We start from the raw sequence: 15,548 nt of genomic DNA on the forward strand, positions 1-15,548 counted from the left end.
AAAGCAAAATGAAAATGATTAGTATTTTATTTTGATTGCATTTTGTGTGTAACATCGATTTAAATGTGTTACAGAAATACATTATATTGAAGAAATTTAAACCTTCGAGATTTTAGACGTGTTTTTTTTTATAAAATCGCGTTATATTCTATCAAATTTGATAAATTATGATTCTTATCTCATTAAAAGATAATTTATACTATTTCATCATGATATTGTGATGCTGATGGTTACTTAAATAATTCTTTTTAATATAATTCAAAAATTTTATTTGATATTTGGTTGTACCATTTGTCAACAGTTGTTCCTTTTTCTTCATTAATTTAAAATATTATGATTATCTTCTTTTTTCACTTCTATGCCTTCAGTTTTGTTATTGTTGTTTTAACATAAATCATTTGCTGAGTTACTGATTAAATATTTTTACTTAATCCCTGTTTATGTTTCAGAGGATTCATTGCCCCCTGGATTTCCGCGATTTGTAAAACAGCCAAATATGCAAGGAATTGAAAAGGGTCGTAGTGCAATCCTTCCATGCCAGGCAGAGGGGGATCCTGAGCCAAATATTAAATGGTTAAAAAATATGATACCATTGGATATGACTATTCCTCGATATTCCTTGCATCAAGGATGTGAGTACTTACTTTATTTTCCTTTTCAAGAAAATTACTTATATTATTGTGTTATTGCTTTCAGTTAAGTAATCTTCGGTTTGTCTGTTTTGAAATCATAATTATTATTTATTTTTACAATCTCTACAATAAATCACCAAAAAAAAAAAATGTGAACCATCTCCGATCATGGCATCTTATGTAAGATGAAGCTGGGCGATATTTGAAAATCACCAATGAATATGGGGATACAATCATCTTAGTGGCATTGGTACAATCTTAAATTGCTGTAAAAATGAACAAGAACCTAATATATTATGGTCTGTAGATTAAAATTCTATAGTTTGTTTTTGAAAAAAATTATTATCCAGGTATTTTTGAAATTCTTTTGTCAAATATATATGCCAGATTTGTAGATTTCTGTTTGGATGCAATCAATCAGAACATAATAATGACAGATGTTAAGAATTATATAAATAAAATTTGGACACATTCTTATCATTGAGATTATAGATCTGTATTGAATCTTTAGTATTCAGATCTTTTGAGCCAAATTCTGTAGCAGATTGGTATGTTCATTTGCATTGAATTAAATGTTTTAATTCAAAATGTAAAGATTGAAATTTAATGTATAATCTTCTTATCAAAATTGTAAACCTGTATTAACTTTTGATATCAATCAATCGAAAAGAAGGCATTCCAAATATATATACAATTATCATCAATATTATTTAAGGTATAAATAATGCCATATTGCTACCTGCGAATTGGGAGGGATGAATACTTAACTGATGCTATGGCTTTTTCCCAATGTCCCAATACGATATTTGGAAGGCAATAAAAATTTATATTTTTGTGGCTGACACTGCTTTTTTCAAGATTCAGAATTTCCATGCAAAGGATGATGACACCTCTATTAAGTAGTTTACAAGGAATTCTATGAAAAAGTCATTCAGATTGCAATTACGATTTTAAATAAATAAAGTAGATTTATTATGTATTAATTAAATACTTTCTATTAGCTTCCAGATAATTTATGATATTATTTATCGAAATTTTATTGGTTTATTCTTTTGCCAAATTTTGCTTATTTTTATGTGCTCTTTTCTTTCATTTAGCTTCATTGCAAATTTCTGATGCTGAAGAGGAAGATCAAGGAAATTATGAATGTATGGCTGAAAACATTCATGGATCTGCATTATCAGTTATGGCCACATTGTTTGTAAGAGGTAAATTAGATTATTTACAGATTCTGGATATTTCTTATTTTTTATTGTGATAGCGTTCATAGTCTGATGTTCTAGATTCTTATGTGTTCACTAAGAAATGGTTTTTCAAAAGATTTTAAAATACCAATCAATCTAAATTGTAATAGCTTTCTTAATAATTTTAAAAGTTATTAACGCACGAAATTTATTTTGTTGTATCACATTAAAATTTTAAAATTAAACTTCTTGGTGGATGAAATTTATTTCTATATAATTTATTTTCTGAAATTTTAATATTCTTCAAAATATTTATATATTTTATAACAATACTTTTATTGTTGCAGAAACTGCATTATATTAAATATATTTTTTTCATGTGTCTATTATTATTGTTATAATGAAAAATAAATTTTAAAGATAGTTGAATCAAACCTGAAACATTATTATAGTATGATGTTTCAGGCTAAAGGTTTGAGTCCCCTTTAATTTATTTATTACTATTAAATTCTTTATTATCAATCATGCATTCTAAATATAAACTTGAAGTCCATAGTGGGCTGGCATTAATATGTCAGTTTTGGGACTTGAGAGCTTTGGTTCAAAACTTAATCCTGAAATGTCTGACATATATTTAGAAAGTAGTGTACATTAATTAAATCTAATGTTTAAAAAAAAGAAAGAAAGAATGTCCTGCTAGTATGCCATAAATGTTTGAGAAAAGAGTGGCAACTCGGTGCTATCAATTGTCCACAATGACAAATTTTGAGATCCTTCCCAAAATATAGCTCATATGTTGTTTTAATTAGAATATTTATATAATCATCTTAAACTGATTAAGTGAAAGATATTTAAATATGTGAAACTGCTTAAAATTAATTTTGCATTGCTAAATTAATAAAATATACTAAACCTTGCTTCTGTAAGTATTACTGCTATTTTAAAAATTTATATATATCAACATGTTTATTATTAATATTTTTATTTATTTAAATAATTATTTATTAAATAAAGGCAAATTTTATTAAAACTTATAAAAAATTGAATTCTTTTTAAAAATCCCCATTTTTTAAATTTTTTTTTTAATTTTAACTTAAAAGCAAACAATATTTTGATTTTTAGATATTTATATATTCTGCTATTTAATTACTCTGTACAATACATGCCTTTTAAATGTGAAAGCAAGTAAATATATGTGCTTTTTTTTCAGTGAGACGTGTTCCACCGTATTTTTCAATCAGACCTGAAAATTTATATGAAGTGATGCCTGGAAGTTCCCTAAACATTACATGTGTAGCTGTTGGTTCACCAATGCCATTTGTGAAGTGGAGGAAAGGTCTAATGGATATAACTCCTGATCATACTATTCCAATTGGGAGAAATGTACTTGTGTTAACTGACATCAATGAGTCAGCCAATTATACATGCATTGCAGCTTCTAAATTGGGTACTCTTGAAACCACAGCTCAAGTTGTTGTACAAGGTATTCAAAGATTATATTTTATATAACTTTAATAAAAAGTGTAAGGTAATTAATTAATCTTATGTATATGTTATTGTGAAAGACCAAAATCTGAAAAATGCCGGTGAATCACAGGTGAATGTTAATATTCACATAGTCATTTGACATATGTCCAAAATATTTGTTCTTACAAATTTCGACATTCACCGTGTTCTAATGTTTAATATCGGAGCTTTGCATATTCTTCATATTTCAGTTGTGATAAAACTTCACTAAGGTAGTTTAACTTTTTATTTTCTCTTACTGAGAGAAGTGACCAATCACGTAAGAATCGGGATTCGTCACTCTAAAGAGTTCTAATTCTAGCATGGAAAGAAGAATGAATGTTCGCTATTACTTGCCTTAATAATGATGGCAGGATAATGTGCTTGGATAAATGTTAAGTATTAAGATTTTAGTTTTAAGTTTATCCAAAAAAGTATTTATACCATATTAGACTTTTCTGATATAACCCCACCATTAAAATTCACATAGAAATATCCTTCCCAGAACTATCAAAATAAAAATATTTATTCTACCATTTTAAATCGCACTTTATTGTTAAGAAGGTTCAATACCCCCCCCCCTTTTTTTTTTTTTTTTTTTTTGTAATAATATTCAAACATTTCTTTATTATTCCCTAAAAAAAGCTACTTTAATTACCAACTTTTGCATTAGAGCCCTAAAACTTATTTTTATATAATAACAAAATTTTAACAGCATATGTCTTTGTTCGTGGTTTGTACATGCTTTTCAACTTCTACCAAAACATATCTGTGTTATTTGCCATACACTGGTGATGGCCCAAATATACAAGATTATAATCAAATATTCAGTCTATCGCCAATGCATTTGGTATGTGTTAACATTCACCAATAAAAATTGACATTCTCCAGTTTCAGTCTTTTACAGTAGCATATAAAAAAATCCTTTTATGTTTGTGCAGTTATAAATGTTCTTTTCTTGAAGGCAATAGAAATTATCTTTATTTAGGAGTTAGTGCGATAGATTTTTTTGTTTTTCTGACTCATTAGTTCAGCAAATCACTGCTTATGGATTTCAGTGCCCTTGTTGTGATGGAAACAATAAGATTTTGAGTTACATTTTGTAATATTTATAAGGTTACTATAATTGTTTATATAATTTATATGTTTCCTTAGGGTAATCAGAAATTAATTTTGCACGTTTTTTTTTTTTTTTTTTTTTTTTTTTCAGTTTGAAATAATAACATGAGATTAATAAGTGGTTTAGATTATTTTTATTATGAGTGCATAATAATGTTTTGAAGGGTTCATCAAAGAATGTCCTTCTTTACAAAATAATTTATTAATTAACAAGCCTCACTTACTGTTGTGGGCCGAATCAACCCATAAACTGTGAGGTAATAGAGAATGTGTTTTGACTTCTGATTACAGTAGCAATTATATTTGATGTGAAGTACTGTAAATTATTTCAGGCATCATTTCATTATCCATTCCCAATTACCCGAATCACTGTTTTTCAGAATTAATATCTTGTATTTCATAGAATACCTTCTAAAGAAACTGTCATAACTATTTAATACTTTTATTTTGGAATATTTTATAATCATTCTATCAATAATTTTGTTTGGCAAAGATAGAAAGTTAAATTTTACTTTTTAAAAAAAAAACATACTTCTATAACTGAAATTGCTGAAATTATGAAGCTTTGTATATTATCATCAAATATATCAGTCAGCTCATATCGCTTCCACTACACATTCATTAATTGGCCTTAAAAAATGAAATTCTTCTAAAAAAAAATGAAAAAAAAATAATGAATTTTCATAATTTGGCTTTGATCATAAAAGAGTAAAATTTTTCTATTTAAAAAAATATTTTTAAATTGAGCATATTTAGTCAAATATGACAATATAAAAGTTTAGTGTCATGTAATTTTTTTCAACAGTGAATATATTGACATCCAACATAAAATGAAAGTATTTTTATCATTTAGAACATTTTCCCGTTTGAAATATATGCTTATCTTCTAATGGCTCAAAAATTAGAAGTTGGGTCATAATTTAAATGAACACCTTGTATTTATAAACATGTAAATATTGAACAGAATATTGATGAAAGAAAAAATTGTTGAACAATGAAGTTTATGTATTATTTCACATAATAATTTTTAATCCTCTTTTTCAGCTCTCCCTAGACCTCCAACAAATGTTAGAATATCTGATGTAACAGCCACATCTGTACGTTTGTCATGGTCCTATGACATTGGATCTGAAAACATAATTTATTATGTTATTCAATACAAACCAAAACAGGCCAATCAAGAATATAGTGAAATCAGTGGAATCACCACCATGTTCTATACAGTGCGTGATTTGAGCCCTTATACGGAGTACGAATTTTACGTCATTGCTGTTAACGGTATTGGACGGGGTTCGCCGAGCACACCTGTTGTGGCCACAACTGGCGAAACAGGTAACTTACATCTTCCACTCATCTTTTTTTTTATTGATTTGTACCTTTATATGTTATACATATCATATTTTTCTTTTCTTCTTGCAAAATACGCCTATTATTTCAAAACTTTCCTGGACTGATTATAAGAAATGAAAACTGAATGATGAAGCCATAATTGTATTCACATAATTATTTTATCACTAAATACGGTACTCAAATTTTATATGTGCCTTCAAATGCATTTTATGATACCATCAACTGCAAAATTTATTCTTTTTGCTAGCAGTCAATTTTAAAAGATCATATTGAAATCTGCTCATTTTTCAGTCCTTCCCGAATCTCTCATTTTTAGGTCCTTCTTTAGTGGCTGTTTGTCCAACTCAAAGTTCTATAAATGCTAATAACTAGAGCTAAGAATAGTTGTATTAAATGCAATATATATAAAAGAAATACTATTAATTGATGAATAATAGATAAAATTAATGCATAATAATACGTCTATTTGTTTATCCATTACCACCTTCTATATTTAATAGGAATAAAACTTTTTCTATATAATTGCATAATGTAATCTAATTTTATTATTAATTTTTTTGTATATATTTTATTTCAAAACATATTTTATGTATTAAAACTCATTGTAATAGTAATCTCTGGAATTCTCAGATCATTTTGTAATGTAGATACATCGCAATGAACAATGGAAGTCCTTTGCACGCTTTTACATTTTTTATATTTTTATAAAACAATTTAAATTTTGTACCATTATGAATTTTGAAAGGGGAAAAATCAGTCCATGAAAGTTTTGTACTATCAAAACAAAACTCTGTTATATTTTTATTGAAAAAAGTATCATTCTGAAGTGTCCTCACAAAATGTCCCGACTAAACACACTTGCTTAAAATCACAGCTTTTTACATCATTTATTTCCATAATAACCATAATATTATTTATTTTATTACAAATTACAAGCTAGCTGATGTAAAGAAAATGTTGTGCATCAAAAATATTTATAATAAATATTTATTAAAATTTAATTGTCTATTGATTTTAATTTATTAGAAAATTTACTAATTCTTAAATAGTTACTAAAAGTCTAGAAGATATATCCTTGATAAAAAGAAAAAAACAATGATGCATGATCTAAACTGCATTTATGCTATAATGTTATTTAATATTAATATTTACAAAATGCAAAATAAGTTTTTGTGAACAAATTTCAATATTGAAGTTTGGTTTAAAAATGCTATCTAATTTATTAAATTAAAACTTGTTTATAAATTTTGAAATGGAAATTTGCACTCAGAAGTGATATTCATAAATTCAATATAATCAGAATAATTGTTGAAAATTATCTGTTACATTGTTAATCATTTATACAAAATCTTTTATAAACCCTTTTAAAGATAGTCTTTTTTTATAAAATATTTTTCATGGATTTCAATATCCCATTAAAATTCCATTGATTATGTATACTAGATATGTCTCATTAAATTTGTGTTATATTCAAAATTTTACATGATTGGATGCTCATATTGCATTTAGAATACATTATATAGTATAGATATGTTGACTTAATTGTTTTTATGAAATTATGCAACTTTATTGAATAGGATTTTAAAAGAGATTTTCTGATTAAAGTCTCCCCCCCCCTTTGTTAATGTTAAATAATTTGTGTTAGTAATTTTCATTGTGGAGGAGGAGTATATAAATCTGGAAAAAAATGCATTCAATCATTAAAATTGTTAGAAAGTGCCTTGATTTAAAATTTAAAGCATAATTTGTATTTAAATTGCTAATAAATGTTATTAGCTTCTAAAATTTTATTGATATATTTTGCTATTAGAATTCAATATTTCCAGACAATAGACAAAACTAAGTTTTTAAACAGATTCTCATGCATCTGAGCTTTGTTTTAAAATAATTGAGGGTTGTTGTTGTTTTTTTTTGTCCTAAGTTTATTCAGTGCATTTTATTTATCTAATTAAAAAAATTAAATGTGTTAACTGCAATTTTTTAATATTTTTATTTCCCAATTTCCAATTTTTTTATATATTGATGCAATTTATTTATTTATTATTTTTTTTTTCATTTAAAAGAAGAAATTTTCACTTTTCACTAATTATTTGTTTATATAATTTGTCTTATCTATTGTTTACATATGGCCATAATAGATTCTGTTAATATTGTGCAATTATAATTACAAAATCCTTAATTTTATATCTTTTACAAATTACATTTCAGTTTGTGTAGATTTTTCAATAGCCTATCTGTTTCTATTTTTAATTTTCTTGGATAAATATAAATAAGGTTTTTAACTTTTTTTTTATTTACAAAATGTTAATATGTAAAAATGTTTATTTTTGCTATTTAATTCCATTACAATGTTTCCCTCCCATTAATAAAAATACTCTTTAATTCAGTAGCATTTTCGAAAATAATCAAAATGTACCTGTGTTGTCAAATTAATGATAATTTGTATCTGTAGGTTAGTTATAATTATATTTTAAACTTTAAATACTTGTATAACCAAAATATTTTGCATCCTCCAGATTACAGGACTGAGCCAGGTATTATTCATTTTCAGTATATGTTGCTACAATTCTTTTAATGTATATGACAATGAAACTAGATAGACTGTGTATGTGTGTGTTAGATTGTAACTTATTGATGTATTTCACATGTTATTGTATCAGACATTCATTTTATAAGTCAATAAAAAATAGAATTGATTTAATTAAATCGAACAAATTATTATTCTGCAAGATTAGTTAATTTTTGAAAAACGTTTTTGGAGATATTTTTATTTGAATATTGTTGTGCAAATAACATCAAAACTTTTTTCACTTATTATTATTACAATTCATATTTAAATTAAATAGAATTAACTGTTGTTACAGCAATTCACAAACTATGAGTCATATATTTTTTTAACCTTTATGACCTTACTTTTTTACCTTACTGAATACTTTTTTTTTTTTTCTAAAATAAGGATAGATTCAATAACCTTGTTATTACTGAATTAATATCATTGATATAAAAAAAATTAATTTCACCAACAATTAATAATTTCTTAAAAAATGATACTTCCAAAGATGGCATGTCCTTACTTACCCATATAGAACAACAAATAAAGCTGAAAAATATATTCTGTTTATAAAAATCAGTTGTGCATTAATTTTTAAATTCTTAAGATAAACTCTGAAAAGTATTTAAAATTATGTTTTTCCATTTTAAAATTAACATTTCCTTTCACTTTAAAATAGACTAATTTTATTTAGAAAGTGATTATATTTAATATGAGTTGAAATAGTTTCAGCATTCTCTGCTTTTTCAAAATATTTCAGTAATCTGTTGTGACCCAAATCATCAAAATTTTATAAATATTAATTGTTTACTTATAATTTAAAACTAATTAAAAACAAGAGGGAATATTTATTTATTTTAAGAACTGCTTATCACTCTTTAAAACTCTGGGTTATTTTTAATGTTTTCCATTAATTTACCTGATTGCTCTTTTAGTATCAGTAGCACTTTTGTGCACATTTGCAGTTGCACTAGCACTGCATTTAGGTATCACACTTTTTTTTTCTAACCCTAGCATGAAAACATCCATTGGAATCTAGCACTTGCTATATTAGGATCAATTTTCAAATTATATTTTGTATTCAAATATAATTGAATTAAAAATCATTAATTATTGCTTTAATTCTGAGCTGTTTTATTTTATATTGAAAATTCTCTTAATATTGTGAACATTTTCTATTCTGCATTGCATGTGCCTTGAGCAATCTTGAAATTTAATGAAATTTTTTTAATGTATCATAAAATGACCTTTGAGTGGCATAGCTTGCCTGAAATTCCTGCACTTTAGCATTTGATCCTTTTTGTCTCTTTGTTTTATTTCCTCCTTCCCCAGTGGAGTCCTTTGGAGGCAGCAGTAAGTGTCACAAAAATATCCTCTGTGTCCTCTCCTTGGTTTATTATTCTTTCGCATGCTTCTCTCTTTGTTTGTGTTATGTTTTTCTTTACTTAAATGTTGGAGTCTCATATTTGCCTTTAATGCTAAAATCTATGCATTCACAATCACTTCACACTGTACCAGTATAGTAGTGACACTCCAAAAGAAATCATCAACTCTAAAAACCAGTCAGAATTGGCATTGCATGGAGAGGAACAACAAAGAGGGTGAAATAAATAAATAAAGTTGGCTTGGAGTGCTTTTGAATAATCAACTAAACAGATGAGTGAAAAAAAGGGAATGATGTAGATGCCACCATGTAATTGTTATTGCATGGAATGATCATGAGTGTCTGTTTTAAGGTTTTAGGCTTTCTGAAACTGAGAGATTCTTCTTTCTCTGTCAATTTCTTTTTCCTTGTTTATGGAATTTTAATATCTTGTACTAAAGCCAAAAGATTGGCTTAAACAATCTGTCGCTAACAATTAATAGAATATTGATTCTCATATATGTGCAGTTTAAATTAATCATTTGAAATGAGATAGTCATTACTTGAGAACATAGAAGGTTCACTGAGGAAATTTCCATTATGTAATTACATGCGATCTATACAATAATCAAGAACTTTTCCTGCGACATTTTGATTCATGGTGTTAATGTCCGAAGTAAAAATTAAAAGTATAATTTCCGTTAAATATGAATTCATCCATTTTCATATTTGGATGATCTACTATCTGTAAATAAGGTGTTTTAGAAACAATGTTTTGGTTTTGAAGCCGATTCCTGTAACAAATTCATTCTTGAAATTTTCTGTATCTTGATTTTACATGCTCATTTTTTAAATTCTTAGTTTCAGCACATAATTTTGAATATAATGAGCGATTGTGTCAATTCTCTTCAGTGATCTATTGATATTTGTTATTAGATGAATAACCGACCATATGTACTATTGTTTTACTTATTGGAATGAGCCTCCAACAGTTTTATGTTTATTTATCTTTCATCTTTTTCTGTTAAGTTCCGGTTATTAAAATATAAAAAACATTGCATGTAATATCTAATTTTGAAAAAAAAAATGTTTATTTTACAATTAATCCAATTTTTTTCTTTAAGTTTCAATTATTGGCTGTCTTAAAATCATGAAAATATAAATTATTCAAGAATACTGTCTATTCATTTTAATGCAAATACTGTTGTTTTTCATGTTGTTAAATTTCATGTTGATTTTTGATTGCATAAACTGAATATGTTTTGTAGAATAAAATATAAGATATATGTTCTATGTTTGCTTATATAAAACATCACATATTATAATTGTGTAGTCAGAAATGTATTATCAATTATTTTCATTTAAAAAACTTTTAGCACTGTAGTATCATTTTTCCTGTAATTAATTTTAATACCCATAGCTTTATATAGCTGAAAAAACACATTAATTTTTTTTAACTCTCTGTTGCTCTATCTGTTGTTTAAAACTCTATATATTCAAAGTTTTTGATTCTAATAATATTGTTTTTTTCTCCTTTGCATTATTTGTAAGTATTTATGTATAAGTAATTTGTATTTTATGTTGATGAGTAGTTATTTTTAAATAAACTTAATATGGAAGTTAATGTAAGATATTGTGTTTTTTCAGTAGAAGTTCTTATTTGCTAATTTTTTTTAAAACTCTTATTCTTATTCTCTGTACATAGAAAAAAAAAACAGTTAATATATAGTAGTTGCTTATGATTGTCAGTGGTGTTCATATTTCCAGGCAATGCTATTTAGTAATTTGACTACACTGTAATTATACAGTTCAACTCGTTAGTTAATTTTAGAGCAGGCTATATAAGGTGATTTAGGGTGAACAATAATGGGAGGAAAAAGTTTACTAAAATTATTGGTTATCAATGCCAGTATCATTACATTTATGTTTCTTCTTAAAATATTGATCAACTTTTTTTGACACATTGATATAAATTTTCTTGCCTTTTGTAAGCATGTGTTCATTTTATCTTCAGATAGGCTTTTAAAGAAAAGCTATATAAGAATCCAGGCATAAACAACTATTGCAAAACACTGAATATGTAACTTTCTTTAAAATCGAAATATGGCATGGTCTGGATTTCTTATTGGCCAAGCATCTTATTTCCATGACAAACTGTTTTTCACAGCTAGTAGATTAAATAATGTCATATATGAACGATTCACATGGATATTTTTTCAAGAGGTTACTTGCTCAGAAATCACCTCTGTGGAGTTTGAATATTTATGATCTCTATATTAAATATAGGTGGTAATTTCTTAAAATCTCATTCATATAAGAAATAAACTTTTTTAAGAAAATTGTGTTTTCTATTGTCTTTAACAAAATATTTATTTTAATTTATTGCTATAAAACATTGAATATATCAAAATACAAGTGAAGCTGAAGAAAGCAAAAACTTTCTGTGTTACAGTCTCAGCTAAGCTGATGTTTTAATAAAAATAATAATACAGTTAATTAATGTAAATTTAGTAAAAATAAAAAATTATACAATCAAACAGTTAATGAGTCAAAAAGAGTTTTTCAAATTTGGTGTTGCCTATATACTACAGCAGTAATGTGAATAAGTACCAATATCATGGTGTATGAAAATCAGTATTCATGACTTCTGAACAAATATTTGAAAATAAAGCATATTTTACATATTTCTTTTGTTGAAGAATGAATTCAAACACTGTATGGTTACATTTTTAGTAGTTTGTTTGGAAATGTGAACACCGTTGACAGTTATTTTGGGACAACTGTAATGAAATATTATTTAATTAAAATCAAAAAAGTATCTTGAGTATTCTTAATTACACCAGTGTACTAGCATGAATGTTTTGAAATTGCTTGTTATTAATTACCAATTTCTCTATGTTCTTAAGAACCTGGTAGTGCTCCCAGAAATGTCCAAGCCAGGCCACTGAGTTCCAGTACTGTTGTCATTCAGTGGGATCCTCCAAAAGAGCCCAATGGACAAGTAACTGTAAGTAGCCTATCTAAATTTGTAAGTGTTAACTTACACAAATTTCTCTTGGAGTATTTCTTCTTTTGACTTTTATGATAGTTTGTAATTTAATGTAAACGAAATATTTGTTTAAAAAATGTATTTTGAAATTACTCTTTAGCTCCTTGACTGTTATGCTTGAAGCATCATTCTTGCTTGAACATTCATACTTTTTTAATAAAAATCTAAAATTAAATCATCTATAGAGATTATAATTAAATATTAAAAATGATGTAGAATTCATAAACATTTTCAAATGTTCCAAGAATTCATTATTTAAATCAATCCAACACCTTCCAAAAAAGAATATACCATCTAATTACAAAGTTGAGAAAACTACACTATTATGAATTTAAATAGTTCATTGCATTATTTGTGTGCATTCAATTAATCCATCCTTTCATAATCCAATTTTTAATCCAATAAAAAAAAAATGTATTAGTTATTTTGAGACTACTACGTACCCAACAATATTAATGTAAGATGTATAAATTATGTTAGATTTATCAAGAAAAAATTATTCAAAACAAATAATTATTTTAAGTTTACTCATTTTAAAATGTTTTTTGCAACAGCTCTGTTAATTCTGTACTTTAACAATTCAGTTTGTTTTAATCTTATAATATTACAAACTTTTAAAGATACTTGCAAAACATTAAAGTTATATTTTGAATTTAAATCAGAACTTGCATATTTTCTCTTCAGATAAAATCAAATTTACAAGTTTCATTAAAACAGTGGTAAAACATGTAGAATAGTAAAAGCTGTTTCATTTTTCAGAAAAAAAATTTCAAGAGAATTTTTTCATACATTAACTTTATAAGAATCCTTTGTATGAATCTAAATTTCTTTCCTATTTGTTTGTAAATGTAAATTTATTAGAAAAATATTATAGTACAGCGGGTAAACTTGAAGTTTCAAAATTTAAACATTTGAAAAATTGGATAGAGATTTATTAATATCCAAGAATTATATAATAAAATATAGGGGGCAGGGAGTATACAAATGCTTGAAGGGAAAAGAAAAGGGATGTACAATATCAAAATCATGTAATTACTTTACTTTATAAAACCAAATTAATTTGTAATATTTAGGCTAGACAGGAAATTAGTATTGATATTCTGAATGTCCGTGTTGAGAAGCACCATGAAAGTTTAAATAATATTTTATTTAACTTTTTGAGGTCCACATGATAAAAATTGAATGAAAAAAGAATGTTTTGACTTAGGCCTCCTTTATCCTTGCTGTGCTTCAAATTTAAAATTTGCTATTGTCTACTATGTTATTCTTGTTATAGTAATAAATTGTTGGTTATATTCCTCATTTATACATTTGTTGTATCATATTTTGTATACTTTTTGCTGTCGGAAAAAATATGTATTCTTTTTCATTGTGGTTATTATTATTGACTTTTATTCTTCCTTTGTTTTTTTTCCATTCAAATAATGTGAAATATGATAGCTTTCATAATAAATATCATCAATTCTTTGCATGATAAATTAGCATTCCATTGAAATGGTTTATTTGTAAAATCTAGGCTGTTAAGTCATATAAAAGCTCATTAATTTTAATATTCTCTAAATTCGTTGTGAATAAAAGTCCCATTTGCATGGATGTCCTCCTGCTGGTTTAGCATGGAAATTCGGATGGGGTTGTTGGTTCAGGTGTCATTCTCATCATTTGATTAAATTTCTATTTTATGAAGTCATATGTTGTTAAAGGTGTAAATACAACTAAATCTGAAGTAAAGTCATTTGCATTAGAATGAATGCTAAATATATTGGTCAAATGTTTTCCAGCTGTGTAATTTAATTTTTTTTACAATGGATAATTGTTATCATTTGCATTTTATGTAGTTCAGTTCAAAATAGCAGTTCTATAAATCTCTGTTGTTCTTTTGTTTCTAATTAATCAATTGCATTTTTAAAAAGCTGCTATTTTGTTTGTTAATTTATATATAAACTATGATGAAGTGAAAATAAATTGATTTATTGTAATTATAATATGCTTGGGTAATTTAATTAAGTCTATCCTTAAAATTTCCATGTTGTTACACCCATTTTACTGAAATAAGAAGGTTTTTTTTCTTTTTCTTTTATTGAAACAACCTCTTATCTAATTTAATCCTGTCCTCTATGTAAAATAATCTACTTATTAAGATTTCTTTGGGGTAATAATATCTATTTTTCAATTCTTTTTTAATCTTAGATATGACTGTATTTGTATTAGCTGTAAGTAATTAATTGTTATATCTTTGAAATGTTTTAGGGTTACAAAGTGTATTACACTACACGGCCGAATCTTCCCACCTCAGCCTGGAATACTCAGCCTGTAGATAATAATCAATTAACTACCATTAGTGATCTTACCCCCCAAACCATTTATACCATTCGTATCCAAGCTTTCACTAGTAGAGGACCAGGACCACATTCAGCTCCTGTTCAAGTTAAAACTCAGCAAGGAGGTAAGTTTTCTATAGTTGTTTTTTTATTTCATTTTCAGTCATCTTATTAAAAAAAGTTATTAGAACATTTTGTGTATGTGTTCTTTAAATAAAACTTTTACAATATATGTTAGCTCTTAATCTGCCTTTATTATTATTATTATTATTTGTATGAAAGATACAAGGAAATAGTATTATAATCGTCAAAAACTTCAATTTTAAGATTTTAATAATTTTGACTTTAACATTTTAAATCCTTTGGTGTCTGAAAAATGCATTTTGGTAGTTATATCTATTGAAAATATAGTTTTCTTTTGTGTTCATCATGTTACATAATCGCATTGAGGAAGAGGAATGAAATTTGGTATAAGG

General features: G+C 26.0%; 1 protein-coding gene across 14 annotated transcripts in view; it reads left to right on the forward strand.

Moving 5' to 3' along the window:
- LOC129971198 (tyrosine-protein phosphatase Lar-like) overlaps positions 1 to 15,548 on the forward strand; it is a 432,582-nt gene that overhangs the window by 385,435 nt on the left and 31,599 nt on the right. For 6 of the 14 annotated variants that reach the window (XM_056084754.1, XM_056084753.1, XM_056084758.1 and 3 more), the window contains 8 exons: positions 450 to 632; positions 1,730 to 1,840; positions 3,027 to 3,299; positions 5,486 to 5,773; positions 8,308 to 8,325; positions 9,675 to 9,695; positions 12,612 to 12,712; positions 15,002 to 15,197. In XM_056084754.1, coding sequence (XP_055940729.1) covers positions 450 to 632; positions 1,730 to 1,840; positions 3,027 to 3,299; positions 5,486 to 5,773; positions 8,308 to 8,325; positions 9,675 to 9,695; positions 12,612 to 12,712; positions 15,002 to 15,197 — 1,191 coding nt within the window. The remainder of the gene's footprint in view (positions 1 to 449; positions 633 to 1,729; positions 1,841 to 3,026; positions 3,300 to 5,485; positions 5,774 to 8,307; positions 8,326 to 9,674; positions 9,696 to 12,611; positions 12,713 to 15,001; positions 15,198 to 15,548) is intronic. The other 8 variants (XM_056084757.1, XM_056084763.1, XM_056084766.1 and 5 more) reach the window with 2 other exon arrangements.

The sequence above is a fragment of the Argiope bruennichi genome, chromosome 6 (assembly GCF_947563725.1).
Source record: "Argiope bruennichi chromosome 6, qqArgBrue1.1, whole genome shotgun sequence".
In the NCBI taxonomy this organism is placed as follows: Eukaryota; Metazoa; Arthropoda; class Arachnida; order Araneae; family Araneidae; genus Argiope; species Argiope bruennichi.